At 40.0% G+C, this 26,217-nt stretch overlaps 2 protein-coding genes across 8 annotated transcripts in view; one reads left to right on the top strand and one right to left on the bottom strand.

Moving 5' to 3' along the window:
* The window catches only part of NKIRAS1 (NFKB inhibitor interacting Ras like 1), a 47,278-nt gene extending 35,435 nt beyond the window's left edge, over positions 1 to 11,843 (top strand). For 2 of the 6 annotated variants that reach the window (XM_019422941.2, XM_019422943.2), the window contains one exon: positions 3,121 to 3,820. In XM_019422941.2, the coding sequence (XP_019278486.1) occupies positions 3,121 to 3,363 (243 nt within the window). In that variant the 3' untranslated portion in view covers positions 3,364 to 3,820. Of the gene's footprint in view, positions 1 to 3,120; positions 3,821 to 6,516; positions 7,009 to 9,859 lie in introns of those variants that run through there. The other 4 variants (XM_019422947.2, XM_019422946.2, XM_053903856.1 and 1 more) reach the window with 4 other exon arrangements.
* The window catches only part of UBE2E1 (ubiquitin conjugating enzyme E2 E1), an 81,498-nt gene continuing 60,720 nt past the window's right edge, over positions 5,440 to 26,217 (bottom strand). For both annotated transcript variants that reach the window (XM_053903855.1, XM_053903854.1), the window contains 3 exons: positions 8,781 to 8,913; positions 7,564 to 7,711; positions 5,440 to 6,225 (listed from right to left, as the gene is read on the bottom strand). In XM_053903855.1, the coding sequence (XP_053759830.1) occupies positions 6,128 to 6,225; positions 7,564 to 7,711; positions 8,781 to 8,913 (379 nt within the window). In that variant the 3' untranslated portion in view covers positions 5,440 to 6,127. The remainder of the gene's footprint in view (positions 6,226 to 7,563; positions 7,712 to 8,780; positions 8,914 to 26,217) is intronic.

Raw genomic sequence — 26,217 nt, 5'->3', positions numbered from 1 at the left:
AAACCAAGAGATATGATGTCTCAGAAGGCAAGGGAAAGTCAGCACTTTAAAAAGTAGGGAGGGTTGCCTGGGTGTCTCAGTCAGTTAAGTGTCCCAACTCTTGATCTCGGCTCAGGTCATGAACTCATCGTCAGGAGTTCAGGCCCTGCTTCAGGCTCTGCACTGACAGCGCAGAGCCTGCTTGGGACTCTGCTTGTGATTCTGTCTCTGTCTCTCTGCCCCTCCCCAGTTCATGCTCTCCCTCTCTCAAAATAAGTAGTAAACAAAATAAATTAAACAAAAAGTAGGGAGTGATCAAACTATGTCATGGTGCAGATAGGTCAGAAAAGCTGAAGACACAGAAGTGGCCAGCCTTTAGTTAACTTGGGACGTCTTAACAGTTACAGCAAAACAGATGAAGTTTGATTGGACTGGATATAAGAACTGGGCACAGCAAAGATAGCTCTTTGAGAATTTTTAGTCAAGGGTAAATATATTGTCCTACAAAGGGGAACAGAGGAGCTGGAGAAGGATGTGTAAAAGAGGGCTTTTTCCCCCCTCCCCAGATGAGAGCTAGTGTTCATATGCCAATGGAATGCTTCAATAGAGAGGAGAAAATGGATGATATAGGAGAGGGGGTTAATTGCTGTAGTGACATCTTGTCCAGGGTAAAGAGGATGGAGTCTAGATGGTAGGTTATTAGATGTGTTGGTGGATGCAAGTGAAGGTTCCTTTAATTGCTTCTATCTTCTTACTAAAATAGTATAGACATCAGCTGAGAGTAAGGTGTGGGAAGGCAGAGATGTTGGAGGTTGGAGAAGAGAGCCAAGGTAGGAGCTGTTGTCTAGTTACAGAATATATGGATGGAATATTAATCTATTTACTAGAGAACACTAGCTCACTTAAAGTCAGTGGTTATGAATTGGGACCAGTCAGCAGAGCTGCTTTTTCTCTCCATGTTCAGTAAGTGGTATAGGCACAGTTCAGTTAAGAGTTACATTTAGGGGCATCTGGTTAGCTCAGTTGGTTGAGCATCCGACTTCGGCTCAGGTCATGATCTCATGGCTTGTGAGTTTGAGCCTCGCATTGGGGTCTGTGCTGACAGTTCAGAGCCTGGAGCCTGTTTTGGATTCTGTGTCTCCCCCTCTCTCTGCCCCTCCCCTGCTCATGCTCTGTCTCCCTTTTTCTCTGCCCCTCCCCTTCTCTCTCTGTTTCTCTCAAAAATAAATAAACATTAAAAAAAAAAAAAAACTTTTTTAAAAAAGTTACATTTAGGATGGGGGGTTGGTGACCAAGAGAATACAATGGGATGATGATGTAAGCTGGGCCGGGAACTGAGGACAGAAGGGTTGAAGAACAGTGATAAAGGTAGGAGAGCCAGTGGACTGTAGATCCTTCTGGTGTTTAGGATTGTTGCAGTTTAGGGTGTAAGGCACGAACTAGAAAGGTAGAGTGGGATTGGGATTCCTGGAATTAAAGACCACGAAGGGGAGTGATTATAATGGCAAGAGCTAGGATGTGTAGAGGAGTGGATGGCCAAAGTCAGGAGGATGGTTAGGCTATTTGGAGAAGTCAAGGAATGGAGAGAGAAGGTTACTGGAAGGGTCATCCATGTGGCTAGTGAGTCACTAGGAATTACGATAAAAGTAGTGTGGGAGTGACAGTGGGCCAAATCTGTAATGAGTAGCAACAAGGTGGGGGTGGGAAACAGGCAGTCGATAGTACAGATTAATAACACCAGCCTTCACTTTCAGGGTTCTTTGGGAAGGACATTATTGGAGACAGCAGTGAGGGATAAGGAGGATACCCTTTACATCCCCTGTGCCCCCCGCGGTGGTGAGAGTACTGTTTCAAGTAGGCAGGGTGACGGGAACATTGAAAGCAGAGATGGGAATGGAGGAAGGAGACTTCGTTAAAATCCGGGGCGACATGCAAGTTTCTACAACTGGACAGGAGAGGGAGATGGGAGATCAGACTAGGAGATACATGTGAAGATGAAAATCTGGGTGATGAAGAATGACAGGAGGGCCTGAAGGGACAGATCCTGTTGAGAAATGAAGGAGTAGGAGACTTGCCAAAACCCCGAAGCTCTAGGGCCTGCTGTTCCATCCTACGAGGAAGGCATAGTCTAACTGGAGCGCAGGGAGCCCACTCAGCTTTGAGGCAGAAACACAGCAGTGGCTTAAATGTCCTAGTTCAAAGCTGTTCCTTAGAGGTACCTTCTCTAACAATTCTTACTGCTCCTCTTCTACCTTTCATTATCTTGTTTTATTGTCTTTACAGTCAAGGGTCTGAAAATTGGATGTTATCTCCCTTCCCCTCCCCACTGTGCTTTGACTGCCTTGCGACTGCTGTGTACTGGTGGTCTGAAATTGCATGGTGTGCATTAAGCATTTAAAGCTTAAGTGCATGATTGATTGCCTTACATTTAGTGTAAAATGCTCCCATTGGTCCATATGTTCAACAGATTATTTAGTGCTTGCATCAGGCACTTGTCTAAGATCAGAAATAATGTGAACAGAATAACAGTTCCTGTTCTCATGGAATTTAGGTTCTAGGGGTGAACTCTCACAGCTCCAAGAGTCCGTAGTTTTTAAAACATGTAATGCTGATTTCCTAAACAGCAGGTATAACCACTGAAATGCAGACACATTTCAAATTATTACCTGTATTTTTAAAATTTATTTTTAATGTTTACTTTTGAGAGAGGGAGAGAGACAACATGGGTGAGGGGCAGAGAGAGAGGTCAGAGGATCCGAAGTGGGCTCTACATGGACAGCAGAGAGCCCGATGAGGGGCTCGAACTCACCAACTGTGAGATCATGACCTGAGCTGAAGTCAGACACTCAACGGACTGATCCCCCGAGGTGCCCCTGGAGTTTAGATAGTAATATCCCCAAGTCTAGCTTCCATTCATACCTGACTTGAGTAACTTCCACCCACTGTTCCTTTAAAATGTTTCGTAGTTGGCAGGCTGTAGAGCATCTGCGTTTTTAACCAAAATGCATTAAGGCAGAGTGAGGTTAATACCTGACTAACTTGATTCAAGTCACATCTGAGGATGTTTTGAGTTTTCTTGATTTCTCTCTTTTGTCTGGCAACACATGTTGGCAAAGTGTAATCTTAATATTTTCCTTTCAGGTAGCGATTGTTGTGTTAGGAAACAAAATCGACCTTTCTGAGCAGAGACAAGTAGATGCTGAGGTGGCACAGCAATGGGCAAGAAGTGAGAAAGTGCGACTGTGGGAGGTAACGGTTACGGATCGGAAAACTCTGATTGAACCATTCACTCTGTTAGCCAGCAAACTTTCCCAGCCCCAGAGCAAATCAAGCTTTCCTTTGCCTGGGAGGAAAAACAAAGGGAACTCTAGCTCTGAGAACTAAAAATCAATAATGCTACAACTGTTGGATAGTGATTGCCTTTAAGTGTTTGTGAACATATTTAAAATAGGCCATTTGCATCTACCTTTGGCTCTTAGGCAACCTTTAAGGAATTAATTTAATGCACTTTAGGTTACAATTAAATCATTTGGGCTAAGTTTATTGTCTGATAGGAAATATTTGCATTGTCATTGCTTGAAACTTGTCCCTGAAATTAGCACCTTTGTATTTATATTTTTGTTGCACTTGTCAAAACAGTAGAAAAATAAAGTTTGGGTAGTATGCAGATAGGAGTAGCTCCGCTACCCCTAACTTGTTTCAGAAGCCATTTTTCTGTGTAACTTTATGCACACTTCTTAGCTCAAACAGAACTTTGTTTTTAAGGTCATTAATCTTCTAATGTCTAGAAACATAAAATGACATTTTTAGATCAAACAGTAAACTTGGGTGTTAAACTAAATTTTATCTTGTGGAGACCTTGCTAACTGTAACAAAACCTACCTGTGATTTAGCTTTGTTCAAATTATATGTTTAGCATGACTTGAGGTAGGGGGTGGTGTAAGTATGTTTAAAGTGTTTGCTTTCTTTAGAAAACTGCTAATAAGCACTTAAGGACACTCAAGCTTCCATTTTCCACAAGTAATGCTGTCCCTTCTGCAGTCATGCTCTGGATACTTAAGTCATGTGGAATAGAATGTATCATAAAAATATTGGACTGCAGGTAGTCTTCTGGTTAGATAGCTGAATGTGTGCTGTGTTATTCTTTGAAAATTCTGGCAATATCCGAGCACTGGGACTAACTGTATTTTGCAAGTTGGCAATATTGTAACTAATTTTAAAAGTAGGAAGCAAGCTATTGTTTTGACTGGGAAAGCAGCTACTTGATTTCAATGTAAAATATGAGGGGCACCTGAGTGGTTCAGTGGGTTGAGGGTCCAACCCTTGATTTTGGCTCAGGTCATGATGTCATGGTTTTTGAGTTCAAGCCCTGCATGGGGTTCCACCCTGGCAGCGCAGAGCCTGCTTGGAATTCCCTCTTTCCTTCTCTTTCTGCCCCTCCCATGCTCCCTTGTTCTTCTCTCTCTCAAAGTAAACTTAAAAAAAATGTAAAATATGAAATAAGCTGTTCAGCATTAACACATCTAGTAAACTGTAACTTTAAAAAAAAAAAAAAAAAAAAAAACTCTATCCCCACTGTGGGGCTTGAACTCACAAGCCGAAGACCCCAAGATCAAGTCTCATGCTCTACTGACAGCCAGCCAGATACCCATGAACTGTAACTTCTTAAGTGGAATACTTCTAAGGCTCGGCTCAGTGAACTTAAAGTCAGTTGGTTCATTTCTGTGAGTTCAAGCCAAGAACTGCATATAAAAGATACAAAACTTGTAAATCAGCTAGTGTTGCTACTAGTTAAAATTCCTTATCACAAATGTGTTTGTTTTTTTTTGCCAAAAAATTATTCAGATAATGGTTTAGCCATTGCCTGTTTTCTTTCCCAGTAAGGCTGATTTTCTCGTTTTCCTATGTATTTTTACATAGATGGATACTTTTACAGTGATTTAAAAATAGCATTTCTCTGCAGTAGATGCAGAGAAACAACTGCTGGATGTATGTACACTTCGGTACCAAACTGGCCTCTAAGGGAGCTGCATTAAGTTAGCCATGAGGATCCATCTTCAAAAGATGGGGGGGTTCAGTTAACCTTTTCTAAAACACCACCCCCCTTCCCCCTGCCCACGCAAAAATCTATCTCGCAAGGCTGACAGCGTACCAATCCTAACCTAGGTCCTTGATAATGATGCAGTCTGCGTTCCTTGTAGGTTGTTTAGTAGCAAAGCTCTTGAATCTGCGTGGGGTGCCTGAGTAGCTCCATTGGTTAAGTGTCCGACTCTTGATCTTGGCTCAAATCATGATCTCACAGTCCTTGAGATCAAGCACCACTTTGGGCTCTGCTCTGACAACATGGAGCCTGCTTGGGATTCTCTCCCCCACCCCTACCCCTCTTCGAGATAAACAAACTTAAGTCTGCAAACCACAGACAGACAAGATAAAGTAAATGAATACAGCAGTGTTAGGTGGTGGTTTTAATATTGTTTATTAGCACAGTAACAAATGCAGACTTAAGCAGTCCACAACATATAACCAATCCACTGAGCAACTCCTATTCCACACCTTACAGTTAACAGCTTAAGGTATTTTACTACAGGTTTTCACAAGTCGTGATTCAAACCTCTCATCTTGTCACAATAAAGTAGATTGGTATATAAAATAAAATACGTAACTACTCATTTCCTATATGGTGTCTTATAGCCACATATCCATTTTATATATATGAGATGACAGTCTCTAAAAACTGTTAAATATCGATGTTCCCTCCCAAGAAGGAAAAACAAATTCCAATTTTTTTGAACAAAAAATGTGTAGTCTTGGAAGGACTTTACATAAATGGCCATGTGTATAACCTGTACAAAATTAAGCTATTTTAAATTTACAGACTACAAGCAACTGAACCCAAATGTCTATTCTCTGTACTACATTTCAGCTAATATTGCAGAACTAATGACAGTTTTAGAAGTTGCTATTACCAATTCTGTCTACTGTAGCAAGATACCTTAAGTTACAACAAAATCTTAGGAAATAAGACTGAATAATATCTGTTATAGAAATACCCTACTCTTTACCAACTCCCACCCTCCCCCACCCCTTCAAAATCATAAGCAGCTCTCTCTGTGACAGACAAATAATGTAAGAATTGTGAAGACCCAATTTATGTAGCGTATCTCTTGGTCCACTGTCTGGCCATTCTGTCATGTTCTGCTCTGTTGGTCATATACTGAGTGGCAATACTTCCCACCAAAGGGTCAGCTGGAAGAAAAGAATGTAGATTACTTTGGAGAAAGGGAAAGAAAGTTTTAAAATTTAGCAAATAAATTAGTGACAGCTTGGAAACAAATACAGTTTTGAAATGCCATTCCATCATCCTGGGTACTTCTTCTAAAAGCCGTTATTGTGGGGGTGAAGCGGGGGGAGGGGACTTCTTAACAAAACAGAATGCTCAGGCTTTTAGTACCAGTGTGGCTTTACCTTCTTAGTTCATTGTATTTTTCTCCCAATAACCACCACCTAATTGGAAGTGCTTTTGCTCTTATGTGTTAGGGGAAGGTCAATAAAAACTGGAAAGTTCAAGGCTAAGACGAACATTCAGCTGTGTTCACATGACTATTCCTTCAGGTCAATACTGTGGTCCTCTGGGCTGTTGCAGTGTAACACGTTACCCGGAAAAAACCAGGTTGCCAGGTCACAACGTGGACCTCAACAAGTGTAATGTTGCTCTGAAACCTAAATAGAATCTTTAATAATAAAAGGAAATTAAGCCCCTCCCCCCACCCAAATCAGTCTGATAAGAATTATTTAAGCAAAGTAGCACTTTCAAAATTGAACACCAGCTATGGAGCAAGTGAACTCAGTGAACCAAAAGGCACAGGAGAGGTGAGGCAGGTGACTCAACATTTAAAAGTATGTAGTTTAAGAGAACTGTATGAAAAATGTGAAAACCAAGGGCAAACTTATATAAATCTTAATTTTAAAATGCCTCATTCCTACAGCATAGAAGGGTTGCCTTTTCCACTATTAGACTGAACTTTTTTTTTTTTAATTTTTTTTAACGTTTATTTATTATTGAGAGACAGGAGATGCACAGAGTGTGAGCAGGGGAGGGGACAGAGAGAGGGAGAGACACAGAATCCAAAGCAGGCTCCAGGCTCTGAGCTGTAAGCACAGAACCTGACGCGGGGCTCGAACTCATAAACTGTGAGATCATGACCTGAGCTGAAGTCAGTGGCCTAACCAACTGAACCACCCAGGTGCCCCTAGACTGAACTTCTCTTGATTATAAAACTTTCTTTGAAAAAACAAATCAGGGGCGCCTGAGTGGCTCAGCAGGTTAAGCTTTTGATTTTGGCTTGGGCTCTCACAGTTTGTGAGTTCGAGCCCCGAATGGGGTTATATGCTGACAGCCTACTTTGGATTCAGTGTCTCCCTCTCTCTCTGCCCCTCCCCTGCTCATGCTCTGTCTCTCTCAAAAATAAATAAACATTTTTTGAAAAAAGATCAGTTTTTGTCCCTTGAAAGCTCTTTAAACTTTATCAAAAACAAGTATTTTTCAGGTGAGGAAGAAAAACAATAAAAAATTATTAACCTTACCAGGATTACAGTCTGTAAGAAGGGAGCAGATAGAAAGAAGAACTTTAGAAATGGTTAGTGCTGGACTCCAATTATCTTTTAATATGTCCAAGCAAATAACTCCTTGGCTGTTAATATTACAGTGATAGATTCTTGTCCGAAATGTGACCTAAAAAATAAAACCGTGTTAAAATTTAAACAGCAAAGAATGAAAATTTTTACTAAATTACTTTTTCAGTTGAGTGGCCCTAATTAAAAATTTTTTAAAGAAACAGACGTTTTTAAAAAGACGAATAAAGAGTTTAAAGCTGAGAAGATACATTAAAAGACTAATAAATCTGAGATTAGAGAGTGTTCATTGATACAATCACAGTCAGGTCAAAAGTTAATCAACAAAAAGGTAATTTCAATATTTTTCAAATTCATCTTTAGCAGTTTCAGTGTTTTAAATATTTTCCTAACTTTTCAAGTTTGAAATAGCTGTTTGCTGACCTCTTGTGTTAGCTGGTAGTACTACATGGCCTCAAAGTAAGCTTTGTATAATAAATTCAAACTGAGGGACAACATAGTGGGAACATAAACAAAATTCTTAGCTGTAAAGGCTGTTAAGAAAACTGAAGATGAGATTTACTTCTGCTTTTTCTGACTTTTACATTATATCCTGCATATATCCTGTCTACCTAGGTCACAGAATTCACCATAATGGAGTCTCAACAGGTGAGGAGCCAGAATTGGGAAAGGATCACAGCAGTAGACAAATCAACACAAGCCAGGGGAGCCTGGATTGCTTTTTTTTGGTTTCCTAATTCCAAAGTAAAAATTATCATTTAGTAAATGAGAATCATAGATTATAGAGTGTCACGGGAGATAGGATCCTAGATGAGAAAACTGAAGCCTGGAGATTAAGAATGTGACGAGAAACATGGATACTTTGACAGTAACTTCTTTTCTGTTGAGTGGAAAACGGGATTAATTCTGAGTTGCTATGTCACTATAAACAGCAGGATTTTAAGCACCATCAAAACAAAGCACATACTTCTAGAAATGGTCTCTGCCAAGTGGCGAAGCTGCCCCCCCCCACCCCCCGCCCCGCGCAGTGTTTTGTGTCCATCCTAATGTACTTAGAGATTCATTAAGATACAACAGAAATCTCTTTTGTGATTAAAACTCAATTTTAAACACTTCAATAGTTTCTCATGGGAATATGTAAATTTGAATATAAATCAGGAAATTCTTACCTTTGGAGGCTTGAAGGGGTATTCAGGTGTAAAAGTGATATCAAGGAAGAATACACCCCCCTCATACACGGATCCTGGAGGCCCTAGAATGGTTGATCTCCATTCATAGATGTTATCGCCTTTGGGACCAGCACTGTGAAATAATACATCAAAAGGTAAGCAGACAGTATGGCACCATCCAAATTTTAGAGGATATTTAAGGAAAAAAGATGACCTCTTCTCTTCCTTTTTGTTTTAATGTGTGGATTCCCTCCACCAAACAGAAGTGTCTTTCGGACAGTCTGATTCTGGACTGCAACAAACCCATCAGCCTTAGGTCAAGTAAATGGAATGATAAAGAATGTTTAAACCATTCTAAGCCTACTTAGGCTGTGGATAAACAAGAAATTCCTCAATTCTCAACCCTCTCCTCAATACATCATAAAAAATGTAAATGATACTTTAAAAAGAAACACTTTTCAGCACACAGAATTAAATTAGTGAAATATTAGTTGTTTTTGTTCATAGCTAGTAATTTCTGATGACCATTTTAAGCGCAAAGTTTCATTTCTGACCCACTGATGGGGGTTCTTGTTCCTTGCTCTATTTCCATAATCTTACCCTAAAAGGAGTCCGATGGATTGCAGTACTTTTTACATTATAAACCATGTTGAGTGGGAGGAGCACAAGAATGACAATGTATCCAATAACAAATTACTCAATTTGCATTTCAATATATAAAATTCTATAATCAGGTTCTCTAAATATTACAGTTGAGATGTTAATTTATCCCTTTCCCCATATTTACTTATACCATAAAATGGTAAAGCATGCAACAGGAACCCTGGAGAAGAGTAAACAAGTATGGATCCCTAACCTCTAGGTCCTCAACCAGGGGACTTGGTGGGTCTAGTGAAGGATCTGAGCATCCACTGGAAGGACGAAGCATTGCTGCCTAATAAACACCTTAGATACTTACTTTAAAGCTGTTACTGGAGGAATTCATGTAACTTTTTTGTCAAGAGCATTTTATATTAACCATAGAATGAAACAAAAATTACAGGGGCCTGCAAGTCCTTTGCCTTTTTTTTCCCTTCCAGGTTCTCACTTGAAAAGTTAGACCTGCTGGTCTGGAAGGTGGGTAGAGAGACCTACAGTAGAGAGAGTGGTTTACAACTCTCAGAGGGCCACTGTGAAGAACTGGGAGCCAGAGAATGCGTGAGACACGTGTACAGGGAAAGGTCTGTTCCAGCACCCCAACCTTTTCTCTATAAAATGACTAACTAGCTTTACCCTCAGGTCAGTATATTCTTTTATCAACCTTGTGTCCCCACCCTTATAAGATACTATTTAGTTCCACAGTAAGAAATAGGACTTCAGTTTCTAACACTGGTTGAACTGCCCTTGAGAATGGCACGTGATTTAAATTATTAATCAATTTAAGTAATTAGAAAGTATGGGAGATGGAGTTGAAATTAAGGTGAGATGGAAACAAACAAAAAATACAGGTCCCTGTCTGAACATGTTGCAACATAACTGTGATTAGAATCTTGGCATGAGGCTGAGACTGAGAAGGTGAAAGGAGACCATGCCTTTCAGATTGTTAGAAAATTAATGTTCATTTGTAACAAAAACACTTTTCAAAATAAATGTATAATACACAGAACTCTTATATGAGGCAAAAAGAAAAAAAAATTCTGCCCTTGATTCAGTCTTTTTTCCTTCTAGTCAAAATAAATAGAGCTGTTGCAAACATTTTGAGGAATATAATCGGGGTGCCTGGCTTGCTCAGTCGGTAGAGCTTGCGACCCTTGATCTCAGGGTTGTGAGTTCAAGTTCCATATTGGGTATAGAGCTTACTTTAAAAAAAGAAAAATAGTCATTTCTACTCTTGACACAGTATTTTCTTATTTCTGTAATGGTTTCTGACGTCAGACATATTCACGTTAGTGGCAGGGATTGTCATGAATCATAACACTCTTGTGACAGTACAGGTGCCTGCTGACTGATGGGCACCATACCCCTTGAGTAAGTAACTCAATGACAAGGACTCTCATCTCCACCGGCCTTTCCCTTGATCCTTGAAACCCATGTTCCCTCCAGTGACCATGGGACAAGGCAGCTACAGATCATAGTTCTTGTGCCTTATAAACACTAAATTGGTAATTTAACAGAATTTGAACAGCATAAAATGGAATCAATCAATACAAGCCATTTAACCTTAAAAAATAAACCCAATTAGAAAAAAAATGTCATTAGAGCAGTCTTATGTATAATTTGATGTGCTCTCTGGACTGACTTAAGACAATCACATAAGCTAATGTTTAAGCTTCATTTTTTTTTCTTTGATGTGTATTTATTTTGAGAGAGAGAGTGGGGAAGGGGCAAGGACAGAATCCCAAGCAGACTCCACACTGAAGGCAAAGCCTAATGGCGGGGCTCGATCTCACGACCATGAAATTATGACCTGACCTGAAATCAAGTCAGACGCTTAACTAACTGAGCCACCCAAGCTCCCCTTATTTTGTTTTAAAATCATGTTTTTTAAGTCCTCCCCCATTCCCATCCTCAATACTAACTTACTATATAGACTACTGCTCTTCCATTTCAACAGCAACTGAAGATGCATTTCAATTTTTAAAGAACATCCTGGAAGCAAGGTGAAATTATAATCAGTGCTTTTAAAGATTATATTTCTATCTGATCAGTTTTTCACATTATTATTGGGAGAGATGACCCTTGTTTACAAACACAGAAGCCATAATTCAGGTCTTATTTTAGGCTTAATTCTAAAAACCTTGGTTATCTGCTCTCATATCCTAGGGGAAAACGTTGAGAGTAAGAGGTTGGAAAGATGAAAAGATAAGAAGTACACTACAAACATTTGAATAGCAACAGCATGAAGTAAGTGAAAATGGGACAGTTAGCAAACGTGCCAGCATATTTCAAAAAAAGTAGGAATTCATGATGAATTCAGTTAGAAGCTCATTCTACCCACCTAAAAATCCCAAGTAATCTCTGATAGTTTCCCACGGTACAATGACTAATGCTTCCTAAAAATAAAGCACTGGCAAATACAGTTGATTGGCTAGTCCATGTCTTGTCTTTGTAGAAGCTTCACAATAAAGCAAACCGGTTGCTTATAGAAGGTGTATTAATAGCCTAAAATCCCCGCAATTCACACATGATAATTGTAGCCTTAGAGCAGTTCTCAATAGAGGATGATTTTGTCCCCCAGGGAGACATTTGGCAATGTCTGGAGATATTTTTAGATGTCACAACTCGGAGGGAGTGTGCTACTGGTACCTAGGGGGTCGAGGCCAGGAGTGCTGCTAAGTAAACATTACCAAAGTACCAGACAGCCTTCTACACCAAAGAATTCCCTCAACCCCAAGGTTGAGCTAGTAAAGGTAAGAGAGCTTCACAGTTTGAATCCCTGTTGTCAGACTCTATCTAGTGCCAATCCTCTTATCTTTCTTTTACTGCTCTGTGCCTGGTACAGAAAAAACATTCAATATACAGGGTTATTGTTATTAAAAGTTACATTTGCATATGCCCTAACTGTTCTATACTCTTGCTACTCAAAGTATGGTCCCTGGACAGAATAAAAATAACATCAGCATCCTCTGGAAGTTTGTTAGAAAAGTAGACTTAGACTCTCCCCCACACCTAATACATCAGAATTTGCAAAGCTAGCTATAGAAGACATTAAGTGGCAAATGAACACCAACTCTACCTTTAAACTTCTAGATTTAAATTACCATTTACATTATCTAGCTCTCTCCTTCACTGCCTATAATTCTTTGCAGTAAGATACAAGTATCAACCCTGGTAATGCTTAGTTGTGTTAAGACTATAAAAACAATAACCAGAGAACTTAGGAAATGCTTATAGGAAGAGATCCACAATCAAATCTATATTCCCTACAACATACTATTCAAAATCCATTCTTAATTTATTCTGCTAATAAATTCAAAGAGAGTATGAGAAAATAGTATGAATGCTGCAATCTACCTGAAGGAATCCTCCTCTCCCACAATCATCACCCAACAGACACGCTCTCCAGGGAACGAAAGCTGTCTTCACCATGACATCTACATAGCACACAGAGAGTAAATTTTATAAAAAGTAAAAAGCTTCTTGTCCTCCCATCCCTTCAGAAAACGGTAGCCATCTGTAACCTAGAAGTGAGTAGCAGGAGCAACTTGAAAAATCAGAAAACCTCAGTAAGGTGACTAACAGATTAGTTACATGGCTTGGTGAAGTGACATGGCTACTGAAAAGTGAGTCAGCCACTCTAATAACAAAGAGAGGCCTCCTCCTACAAGGTGGTACTGCTAGGGAGGTGCCATTCAGGTCACCATTCTGTGGAAAGGACTTACAGTTCAAGGGCCAACCTAAAGGACTCCCCAAAACAGCTGGTGCCTACATAAGAATTCACATCAGTGGTATCCAGTGTATCTAAACAGTTACTTGGGAACAGTGTGGGCCCAAATTAGGGGGTTACATTTCCCTACAAATGGGAGGAAAACTGGCTCAGACACTCTAGACCTAAAACAACATGATCCGTGTTCACAAACAGTGGCATTCTCACAAAGTCCCCTCAAATCGTATTGTAACAACATTAAGGAAATGGTGTGTGCTGTCTTCCTCCAGAAGAAAGGGGATATACCTTCAAAGGGATTTGATGCAACTTTTCAAGAAACACAAGGCTGATTTTTGGCCTATGGAAGACCTAGAGTGCATTTTTGAAATGTGTTCCAAACCAGAAAGAACATAGTTGTAGGTATTTTACACAAACTGCTACAGCCATGTGGATATATCATCTTTCTTAGATCAGATTTTAAGTCTCTAGAGAACAGTAATTTTCTACACATACTATGTGGGAGTATTTTTTTTTATTTTTTAAATTTGTTTTTAATGTTTATTTTTGAGACAATGCGAGAGACAGAGTGCAATCAGTGGAGAAGGAGACAGAAGGAGACACACAGAATCTGAAGCGGGCTCTAGGCTCTGAGCAGTCAGCCCAGAGCCTGACGTGGGGCTCAAACTCGCAAACCGTGAGATCATGACCTGAGCCAACGTCAGATGCTTAACCGACTGAGCCACTCAGGCGCCCCAGTAATTAACATTATTTAATTAGCTGGCCAAAATATGTACCACTGTTTAGAATTACACAACAGTGTTTCCAATTAAGAAAAATAACAAAACACCACAAAAGCTCTTACTCAGCTAGCCATTCAATTGTAGTTTTACCTTATATGTTGTTGCTTTAGAAAATAATCCAGCCTTCTGGAAATCTACAATCCCATCTTTAAAAAAAAAATTAGATGTGCACAGAGTAAGGACACAATTTTAAAATGAAAACTACTTTCAAGAGACAACAATAGGGATAGTGAAACAGCAGGCCTAGAAAACTGGACATCAATGGGTCCTTACTAGTAAGGAGGGATGGCTGAGTAATGAGAGTGTTTGGTAACTAAGCTAAGAATCCCACTTTAACTTCTGGACTATTGATATACAAGATATACAAGTGGGGGGTAAGGTACCAAGCAAGTGAAATGCAAACTAGTCAAATGTCAAGGGCCTAAAAGAAACAGGGGCAGGGAAGGGTAGAGAAAGGCCCACAGAAATGATTAGAGAGAAGTAAGAGATCGGTATCTCTTTTGTCTCAAAAATTATTTTTCCTATATTAGGTTATATAGAAGCTACACAAGCTTAAGAACAATTCCTTTTTTTTTTTTTTTAAAGTAGGCTTCACACCCAGCACGGAGCCCAATATGAGGCTTGAACTCATGACCCTGGAATTAAGACCTGAGCTGAGATCAAGAGTTGGATGCTTAACTGACTGAGCCACCCAGGCATCCCCTAAGAACAATTCTAATTTGCTCTTTCCCCAGAGAAGTTAGAAAAACAGGGTCGGAATAGAGTCAAGTGTAAGGCTACGGTGATTACTCCTCTACTGCCACTAAAATAATCCAGAGCAGGTTATCTGCCTAAGAGTCAAGCGGTAGAGTCCTGATTTTTTAGCACAATGCTTATATTAGTGAATATAAAACTGGTATCTAAATGAGTAAATAGAAATCAATTATTAGTGTCTGGTTCTTACACTAATCAGTTCACAGGGCCTACAAAGCACAACCAACTCTTCTATTGGAATGATCGTTGGTTGTACTGTGGTAAGCGAGTAATGGGGGAAAACAATCTCTTGTGTAGACTTTTGGAGGGAATATGGTACAGGTGGTAACAAATAAACACTGCACACATTTAGTGCTGATTCTCAAAAGCAACAGTGTCCCAAGGAAAGCTATTTAAGGGATACCAAAATTCTCAAAAATGAATTTATCAGGTTTTAACTCAATTCTAAGATGATTCTAGAGCGTATCTTTGACCATGAAATGACCATCGAAGGTTTCCTAGTCACACTCACCTGCACAGCCTCCATACTGCAACTGCTACCAATCTCAGACTGCAGGTGAGGCAAGCAGAGGGTGGTGTGTGTGGTTAGGCAGAAAGGTGAGAAGTGACAAATGTAAATGCACAAGAAACAGAGGTTCAACATCTTGCCATAGAGCAGAGAAAGCTGCTTACACTACCTTGCTGCCGTGATTTTTGGGGTCATTTAATATGTGGTACGAATTCCCTATTTTGTTATTTGATAAAGCTTTTATTTAATACAAAAAATTAAGGTTTTTTTACTGCCCCATTTTGCTCCTAAAAATATTCCAACTTGGATGTTATATGGTTAACCTGTTTATGAGGGCATCTCAGAACACCTTCTTGCACTGCCCAATCAGCTTGGAACCTCCCTGCCAATCTCTCAATTCTAGCAATTTTACAGATTCTTCGTCCTCAAGCTGCATCGTCCTTCCAGGGATTTGAGTAGACACCCCAAGCAAGGGTCTCTCATCCTAGGTTCAGCTCCCTACAACTTCCCTCAGTACAGAACTCACATGGATTTGGAGGATAAAGACGTTTTGTGCTAGAGCTGGTATTCACATCCAGGAAAGGTGAGATCAGCAATTCTAAGACCCTTTCAGCAAGCCCACAGGTCAAAACTATTTTCATAATTCTAAACAGTACTTGCCTTTTTAACTCTTTCTCTCACATTTGCACTGTGAAGTTTTCTTGAGTTTTATATGAGATAGGAGAGCAGATAATGCAGAAGCAGATAAGAAAATCCAGCTGTCTTAAGTCAGACATTAGAGCAATTTGCAAATATGTAAAATAGTGCCACTCTTCTAAGTGTTTTAGTTTTGGAAAACCAGCTATTTTCATTAAAAAATATGTTAACATGCTTATTTTTTTTTTTTTAAGTTTCTTTATTTTGAGAGAGCCAGTGAGTGCCGTGTGCAAGGGGCAGGGAGGGAGGGAGGGAGAGAGAATGAATGAATGAATGAATGAATGAATGAATGAATGAATATCCCAAGCAGGCTTGGTGCTGTTTGTGCAGAGCCTGATGCTGGAACCCACTAAGTGTGAGATCATGACCTGAGCCAAAATCAAGGGTTGGACGCTTAATCGACTGAACCACCCAGGCGCCCTTGTTTTTGTTATTTTAAAATGAAATATATATATTTTAGAGAGAGCCTGCTAGCGGGGGAGAGGGGCGGGGTGGGGAGAGAGAATCCCAAGCAGGCTCCAAGCTCAGTGCATAGCCCGATGTGGGGCTCAATCCCACGACCCTGAAGCATGACCAGAGTCAAAATCGAGTCAGACGCTCGACCAACTGAGCCACCCAGGTGCCCCAAATTATAAATCTTTTTAATGTTTCAGCTTTAATTTTGAATACAGTAAAAATCCATAATAATTAACAGTATCAACAAAAGCTCTTAGGCGCCCATCATTTTTAAGAGTACACAATGGGGTCCGGAAACAAAAAAGGTTTGAGAATGGCTGGGCAGGTTATTTTAAAACAATATTAGCATAACTAGCCAATGATTTTAAAAAGTGTTCTACTCTTATTCCCATCAGATATTAAAAAACAAAACAAAGTTTTAAACAGGAACTAGAAGCTATTCATCACCCTGTCCCCCCAAGTCCCCACACCTTGGAAACCCTAAATACCATGTAAGAAGTCGGACTACCCTGAAGACTACCTATATAGGAGAGACCATGTGGAAAGACTAAATGAAAAGTGAGAGATGAATGAGAAGCCCCAGGTGTTCTAGCCCTTAGTCATTTAAGTCTTCTCCACCCAAGGTACCAGAAATGTGAGTAAAGAAGCCTTCAGATAATTCCAGGCCCAGCCTGTGTAAATGCACGAAAGCCCAGCCCTAGTCAGCCCTCAAATATACCAGAGGTTATGATAAATGGTGGTTGCTATTTTACACCACTTAGTTTAGGGCGTTCTGTAAGGCAGCAATAAAGAATGGGAACACTCCCCAAGAATAGCCTTCAACCAACAGCTGATGGTGGGGTGGGACAATTCTGAGGCAAGGGCTTTATCCAGTTCCCCAGAGTTCACCTTAGGCAACTTTCACTGTGGGAACCTGGCTTAATAAAAGGCATCCTTTACTGACAGTCTTTCCTACCTTGTTTTATTTCCCATCACTACTTCTGTTCCTTATACCACTAAAAACCTACTTGTATTAGAATTCTCAACTTAAGGGTCACCTTCTGGGGAAGGCAAAGCTGAGACGCCACTGAAGTAAAACACACACAAAGGAAAAGATGAACAGATATGATTACATAAAAACTGAAAATCTGTAGGAGGAAGACAAAGAGATTACAAAAGGGTAGAGAAAAGACAACTGCAGTACATGATTAAAGGTTAATATCTTGACTACGAAAAAACTTTAAACAGACTAACAATAATAGATAAAGGACTTGGCCATTCCTCAAAAGAAACTTGTATGGCCAGTTAGCAAATTCTCAATCTTACTCAGACTCAAAGAAATGCAAATTAAACACAGAGGCACATTTACCTATCAGACTGGCAAAAATGTAAAAGACTGAAAATCTTTGGGGTCTAACTGTGTGATGAAATAGGCATTCTCTTCCACTGCTGGTGGGAGAGTAAATTAGTAATCCTAGATTGTGATTAGGTATAATGTATTCAAATATAAAACTTATATAAATATAAATACCCTCTGACACAGAAATTCTGCTTCTCAAAACTTACTCCAAAGAAATAAGTAGACACTCGCACAAGGCTATAAGGATATTTATAAGAACCTTATGTATAATGCAAAAATCTCTGCAATGAGCTAAATTATCAATAGGAGATAGGTTAAACTGTGGTACAACCATACAATAGTATACAATGCAATACTGCTCCCATCCCCAACTCACAGCTCTGTGAAAGCCACTAGTAACTATGTGGGGTTTAAGGTGTCCTGTGGCCACATTAAAGGACAGTTTGGGCCCTACTACTATATAAAAGCTTCTACTGACTATTGCCCTGTCCTGCCACTTCCTCTCGTCTCTCTTCAATTCAGATTCTCTTTCCTAACCTCCTTTTCTACCATGCTCCCAGATATGGTGCTGAGAGACAGACTGAATCCAGGAAGAGACTGCAAATCCTCCAACAGTGTAAATCAAGGGGGCTCAAGTTTACTCCAACGACAGCATACAAACAAGGCAGAGGGATCTGAAAGCCTACTCAGCAGACAGAATACCAACTGTTTGCTAAGATGATCTGTTCAATTTATCTAAATAGTCTAGATACCTAATAGTCAATTTATCTAATAGTTAAAACATGAAAAGATTTGAAGTGGGTGAATTTAACTGTAGGTAAATTGTGCCTTAAAAGTAGATAAAGCAGGGGTGCCTGGGTGACTCATGTCAGTTTAAGCATCCAACTCTTGATTTCAGCTCAGGTCATGATCTCATGGTTCGTGAGTTCCAGCCCCATGATGACAGCATGGAGTCTGCTTAGGATTTCCTCTCTCTCTACTCTTCCTCCACTTGTGCACACACTCACCTCCTCTCTCTCTCAAAATAAACTTTTTTTTTTTTTAATTTTTTTTAACGTTTATTTATTTTTGAGACAGAGAGAGACAGAGCATGAACGGGGGAAGGTCAGAGAGAGGGAGACACAGAATCTGAAACGGGCTCCAGGCTCTGAGCGGTCAGCACAGAGCCGGATGTGGGGCTCGAACTCACGGACCGCGAGATCATGACCTGAGCCAAAGTCAGCCACCCAACCGACTGAGCCACCCAGGCGCCCCTCAAAATAAACTTTTTTAAAAAGTAGATACAGCAGAGAAATTTGCAGAGAAATCAATCTTTTTTTTTTTTATAACATTTATTCATTTTTGAGAGACAGAGAGAGACAGTGTGTGAATGGGGGAAGGGCAGAGAGAGAGGGAGACAGAGAATCCAAAGCAAGCTCCAGGCTCTGAGCTGTCAGCACAGAGTCCTGCACGGGGCTCAAACTTGTGAACAGCGAGATCATGCCCCTGAACTGAAGTTGGATGCTTAACCGACTGAGCCACTGAGGCACCCCAGAGAAATAAATCATTTTTAATAGTTGTTTCATATAGTATACATATAGTATACTATAGTATAGTATAGTAAACGGATTTTTTAGGGGTGCCTGGGTGGCTCAGTTGGTTGAGCGTCCGGCTCAGGTCATGATCTCACGGTTCGTGGGTTCAAGCCCCACATCAGGCTCTGTGCTGACAGCTCAGAGCCTGGAGCCGGCTTCGGATTCTGTGTCTCCCTCTCTCTCTGCCCCTCCCCCACTCGTGCTATGTCTCCCTCTGTCTCAAAGATAAATAAACATCAAAAAACCAATTTTTTTTAAACAAATGAATTTTTTAATCTTTACCCAAATCCTTTATATCAGGAGAGGTAACATTATTTCAATTTTATTTTTTTTATTTATTTATTTTTTTTAAAGGATTAGTGAGGTTTATTTTTTCATTTTTTTTTCAACGTTTTTTATTTATTTTTGGGACAGAGAGAGACAGAGCATGAACGGGGGAGGGGCAGAGAGAGAGGGAGACACAGAATCGGAAACAGGCTCCAGGCTCCGAGCCATCAGCCCAGAGCCTGACGCGGGGCTCGAACTCACGGACCGCGAGATCGTGACCTGGCTGAAGTCGGACGCTTAACCGACTGCGCCACCCAGGCGCCCCTCAATTTTAAAGATGAGGACACATTCAGGAGGTTAAGTGGTAGGTTTGTAACAAAGTCCTAAATCTAGGAAATCACACTTCTAGCCAATACAATCCAGGCTTTCCTATAGTGAGATTTTTTTCCAATACATCCATAGAGTTTCCAATAATATTATCTGCCTTTGGACTCCCCACCAATTTTGTTTAATCACATTTACTATTCCGCCTTTCCCACCTCATTATTCCATTTCTCTTTTACATTTGGATGGAAACTGGGATTAAACAGGAACAAGAAAATCTTGTGACCTGCTAAGAGGTGTTATTAAAACTTCTTAAAAATTGATTCAGTTTTTTTTTTTTTGTAGAAATGAATTAACTGAAAATACATACCACACAGAGTACGACTTAGTGTGGAAGAGAGGGGATTTAATTATAATGTGGTAACTGCAAAAATGATGAGAACCCCAAGCTTAATGAAAACCAAAGATGGGTTTTGGGAAACAAGCATCAGTTCAACTGAATAAGAGCCCAAATGTTATGCTCTTAAACTGCAAAAAGAACAAGAAACACAATTAAAAAAAGAACAAACTTTTTAAAAAGGGGCTCGTTTACTCCAACAACAGCATACAAATATTTTTCAAAACAAGGCAGAGGGATCTGATAGCCTACTTGGCAGACATATCCACCGAATACCAAGTGTTTGCTAAGAGAAAAAAAAAACAGGCTAAAAAGGAGGTATAAAACAGGACACCAACTTCCCCAGCTAATAAGTCACGGTGGTCCACTCCACTCCATTCCGTTCTAGTCCACAGTGGCACTGGGAGGTCCAGCCATCACTGGAATGACCTGCACTGAAATGGAGGTCAACCCCTGCCTGAGGATACAATATCACCCACTGCTCAATGCTCTGTGAAGCCGAGGCCTCTGCAACCTCTTGGTTCCCTCCCTCTCCATCGCAGGATCTACAGCTCAGAACCACCAGGAAATCACAGGGTCAGGAGGTGAGGAGAGCTATTTACTGCACTTGGAGAGTCACTGCCTTCTTTCTTGGCCCCAGCTGGCCAGGAGAGAAAAAGAAGGCTGTTTATATTTGCAAAGGGCTGAGAGTGTGAATGAGGGAGGCTATGCCCTGTGTGTCAAATGCAGGCTACGCCTGGAGGGGAGGGTCCGCTCTGGCTCCTTGTTCCCTGCTAAATCTCCTCACCAAATCTCCGTCCTGCTGTCTACACACAGCCTTCTAGCTGAGGAGTGGAGACAGCGGTTTTAACAAAGCTAGGTGCTGCAGCAGCTGCTAAAGAGGCCCAAGGTGGAGCACTCCCATGTGACATCTCCCAGCTGCCCAAGTCTAACAAGTCTAGCACTGGTAAGCAGACACACATGACCTTCTCCAGTGGCCACTGACCAGCTATCATTCTAGCTTGTAAAACATGAAAAACGCTCGCCAAGAACAGCTAAGGTATACACCTATTCAGGGTAAGTTTTATGGGAAAAGCCAAAAGGCAAGAAAAGTTCTCATGAAGAGAGGAGGGGGCAGTTGTTCCAAGCCTCAGGTGAGGAGTCTGGCTGAGGGGTACAAAATGTGGCTAACAGCCCACATACATGCTTGGAAAATAAGGTTAAAAAAGAGGATATGAATAATGAAGTAAGTGGGGAAACTTTAATCTCTGATTTTTCCCCCTTCTTAGAACAACAACAACAAAACCCAACCGTGATTTAAGTATTGGACCAGAGGGGAAAGACAACTATCTCCAAACACATACATAAACATGACAGATTGAATACATATGCCAACTTTTTTTTTTACTCCTTCTGCAAACTCTGACATGACATTGAAGATATTTTAAGGCATAAACCTACAAAGATGAGAAGAAAAGGAAAGGAGACAATATCAACACGAGTTCAGAAGCTGGGAGGCAAATGAGCAAGTGGTTAAAGGACTCAACATCCAACACACTGAAGACACCGAGTCATAAACTGGTTGTGAAGAAAGCCAAAATCAAGCCAGATACACCATATAACCCTCCCAAAGACAGGAATTTATGGTGCTGTGGAAGTTGAGAATCAGGAAGGGGAAGGTTCTAAAATAAGGACTGGTGAAAAGTCCAATTCCAAGACCCTGTGTGACAGGCAGAATTTTAGGATGGGCAGCATGATGATCTCCCCCCTAAATCATCTCCACGTGAGCGTGGCGGAAGCTGTAACTTGCTTCTCACCAACAGAAAAAGGCAAAGTTGATAGGACCCCACTCCCTGAATCAGGTTACGTTTTCTGTAAAATGTTATGTTCTAGAAGACTCAGTCTTAGCTGACCACAGAGAGAAAGAGAGAGAAGGGAGCAAGCAGCTATGATACACATTGCCCGTGGAGAGGGCCAGAGAACTGCCAGGGCCCCTAAGAGCAACTGACTTCAGTCCTACAGCTGCAGGGAAAGGAACTCCATGTCACAACTACATTAGCTCAGAAGAGAACCCTGAGCGACAGATGAGCACACAGGCTAGCTGGTTCCTTCACTTTGGCCCTGAAAAGACGCTGAACAGAGGTCTAAGCTGTACCCCAACTCCTAGCCCATGTGAACTGTACATTCTAAATGTGGGTATTGTTTTGAACTGCTAAAGTTGTGGTGGGTTGTTACACAGCAATAGAAATCCTGCCAGACTGGGGTTTATTTTCTGGAGAGGTTTAAAACTGGGGTCTCTGAACCAGGGGACATTAATATGGATGAGGGCAGAGGTGCTGTACTGACAATGAGCTTACGCATGCCCAACAATAAGATCCCCAGTTTTCTTCCTCAGCGCCCAGAACAAAGCCTGGCCTTCACCCTCTAGGCAGTCAGTCTCCTTTCGGGAATGTTAACAGCTCAGAGGAAAGACCTCAATAAACTTATATTAAAGGCCCCCTATGTAACAGATAACCAAGAAACATGGTTCTTCTCTAAAACAGCAAAGATCAAAACAAACTACAAGACAGTCAATTAGAGAAAACAAATTACAAAGGAGATTTTAAAATAAACTGAATTACTAATATCCAGAGAGACAGAAGATACTGCACTAATGAAACAAGAATATGGCCAAAACAAAACAGTATTCAGAAAAGAAAAGGAGGTGGGGGTGAAGTGGGATGAAGGGGGGCGGGTGAAGGTGGCCAAAAGGTACAAACTTCCAGGTGTAAGATAAATAAGTTCCGGGGATGTAATATACAGCATGGTGGCAACAGTTAACACTGTATCACATATTTGAGAGCTGCTACCAGAGTAGATCTTAAAAGTTCTCTTCACACACAAAAAAATTCAATGTCTGCTGATAGATGTTAACTAAATTTATTGTGGTAAAGTCATTATGCAATATATACATAAATCATTATGTTCTACACCTTAAATGAATACAATGTTATAATTATATCTCAAAAGAATGGGGGGGGGGGTGGAAGAGGAGCTTTTAGCAACTAAAAATGAAAGCAAACATATTTCAACATAATAAAGGCCACGTGTGACAAACCTACAGCTAACATCATACTCTATGGTGAACAACTGAAAGCTTTTTCTCTAAGATCAGGAAAAAGATGAGGGTCACGATATCCACTCTCACCATTTTATTCAACATAGCACTAAAGTCCTCGCCACAGAAATTAGAGAAGAAAAAGAAATGAAAAGAATCCAATTGTTAAGAAAGAAGTAAAACGGACTGCCCACAGATGGCATAATACTATATATACAATACCCTACAGACTCCACCAAAAAACCGTCACAGAATAAATGAATTTAGTAAAGCTGCAGGATACAAAATTAGTAAGTACATAAAAATCTATTGCACGTCTATACACTAATAATGAAGTAGCAGAAAAAGAACTTAGGAAAAAAATCTCTTTTACAATTATACCAAAAATAATGAAATATCAGCAATAAATTTAACCAATGAGGTGAAAAGACCTATACTCTGAAAACTATAAGACACTGATGAAAGAAACTGAAGATGACACAAACAGAAAAACACACAATGTTCCTGGACTGGAAGAATACTGGTAAAATGCCCATACTACCCAAAGCAATATACAGATTCAATGCAATCCCTATCAACATATCAAGAGTATTTTTCACAGAGCTAGAACAAATAATCCTAAAATTTGTACGGAAACACAAAAGATTGTGGACAGCCAAAGCAATCTTGAGAAAGAAGAACAAAGCTGGAGGTATCATAGTCCCAGATTTCAAACTATATTCCAAAGCTGTAGTAACAAAAACAGTATGGTACTGGGACAAAAATATACACATAGATCAATGGAACAGAATAGAGAACCCCGAAATAAACCCACGGGTGAATTAATCTACAACAAAGGAGGCAAGCATATACAATGGGAAAAGAAAGTCTTGTCAATAAATGGTGTTGGGAAAACTGGACAGCTACATGCAAAAGAATGAAACTGGACCACTTTCTTACACCATACACAAAAATAAACTCAAAATGGATTAAAGACCTAACTGTAAGGATCAGAAACAAACCATAAAACTCAAAGAAAACATAGGCAGTAATCTCTTGGATGTCAGCCTTAGCAATAGTTTTCTGGATATGTCTCCCCAGGCAAAGGAAACAAACGCAAAAATTAATAAAAATAAAAAAAAAAAAAAAAATATATATATATATATATATATAACTACACCAAAATACAAAGCTTCTACACAGCGAAGGAAAACTATCAACAAAATGAAAAGGCAAAGTACAGAATGAGAAGACATTTGCAAATGATTATCCAAAGGGGTTAATATCCAAATTATTTACGAATGCATACAAATCAATACCAAAAAAATTAATAATCTGATTTGAAAATGAGCAGAGGACCTGAATAGATATTTCTCCAAAGACGGAGAGATGGGCTAACAGAGACATGAAAAGATGCTCAGTATCACTCATCATCAGGGAAATGCAAATCAAAAGCACAATGAGATACAACCTCACCCCAGTCAAATGTCTATCATCAAAAAGACAAGAAATAACAAGTGTTGGCAAGGATGTAGAGAAAAGGAAACTCTTCTGCACTGTAAGTGAGAATGTACACTGGTGTGACCGCTATGGAAAACAGTACACAGGTTCCTCAAAAATTAGAAATACTCAATGATCCAGTAATTCCCCTTCTGGGTATTTACCAGAGAAAAAGAAAGCACTAATTTGCAAAGATACATGCACCCCAATGTTTACTGAAGCATTATTTACAACAGCCAAGACACAGAAAGAACCTAAGTGTCCACTGACAGATGAACAGATAAAGAAGTGGTATATATATAAAAGAGTGTGTGTGTGTGTGTGTGTGTGTGTACACACACACACACACACACACACATACACACAATGGAATATTACTTGGCCATAAAAAAGAATGCAATCTCGCCATCTGTGGCAACACAGATGGACCTAGGGGATATTACACCAAGTGAAATAAGTCAGACTGAGAAAGACAATTATTGTATGATTTTACTTATATGTGAAATCTTTAAAAACAAAGCAAATGAGTGAACCAACAGAAAACAGACTCATAGATACAGAAGAAAAGAAAAAAAAAACTGGTAGTTGCCACAAGGGAGGGGAGTAGAGGATAGGCAAAATAGGCAAAGGGGATTAAAAGGTACAAACTTCCAGTTATAAGACAAGTAACAGAGATAAGTGCAGCAAAGGGAATATATTCAATAATATTTTAATAACTTCGTATGGTAACTACATTTACAGTAAACACTACATAATGCATAGAACTGGAATCACTAATCTACATCTGCAATTAACATTTTATCAACAATACTTCAATTACACCATGAACAAAAAATTTTTCAAAAATACAATGAAGGGTAAAGTTGAAATCTCCCCAAAAAAGTAGAAAAAAAGGTTAAAAAAAATAGAGAAAACACACAATTTTTCTGTTACGGACATGGGTGTCTTCTGCAGGAATGTAGCTGAAAATGGAACTGGAAAGACTAAATGGGAATACATCACAAAGGGCCTTAAATGCCTACCAAACCATTTAGATTTTAGCAGCTTTGCACCTACAGGAGTGAAGCGAAGAAACAGTCACTGTTTTAAGAAGTAGACAACTTTAGGGGCGCCTGAGTGGCTCAGTCAGTTAAGCATCCGACCAGCTCAGATCATGATCTCACAGTACGTGGGTTTGAGCCCTATGTCGGGCAGCTCTGTGCTGACAGCTCAGAGGATGGAGCCTGCTTCGGATACTGTGTCTCCCTCTCCCTCTCCCTCTGCCCCTTCCCCTGCTCACACTCTATGCCTCTCAAAAATAAATGTAAAAAAAAAGTAGACAACTCTAAATACCAAAAACATCAACCTATTCAGAAATAGGAAACTACAAACGCAATCTTCAATGCCTGAGGCAGAGGCAGAGAGCCTAATTAGGGTACTATAG

Source organism: Panthera pardus, unplaced genomic scaffold, assembly GCF_024362965.1.
Source record: "Panthera pardus isolate Hobbes unplaced genomic scaffold, ASM2436296v1 HiC_scaffold_16, whole genome shotgun sequence".
In the NCBI taxonomy this organism is placed as follows: domain Eukaryota; kingdom Metazoa; phylum Chordata; class Mammalia; order Carnivora; family Felidae; genus Panthera; species Panthera pardus.
The sequence above is the reverse complement of the archived record's forward strand: the minus strand, read 5'-3'. Positions and strand labels throughout refer to the sequence as shown.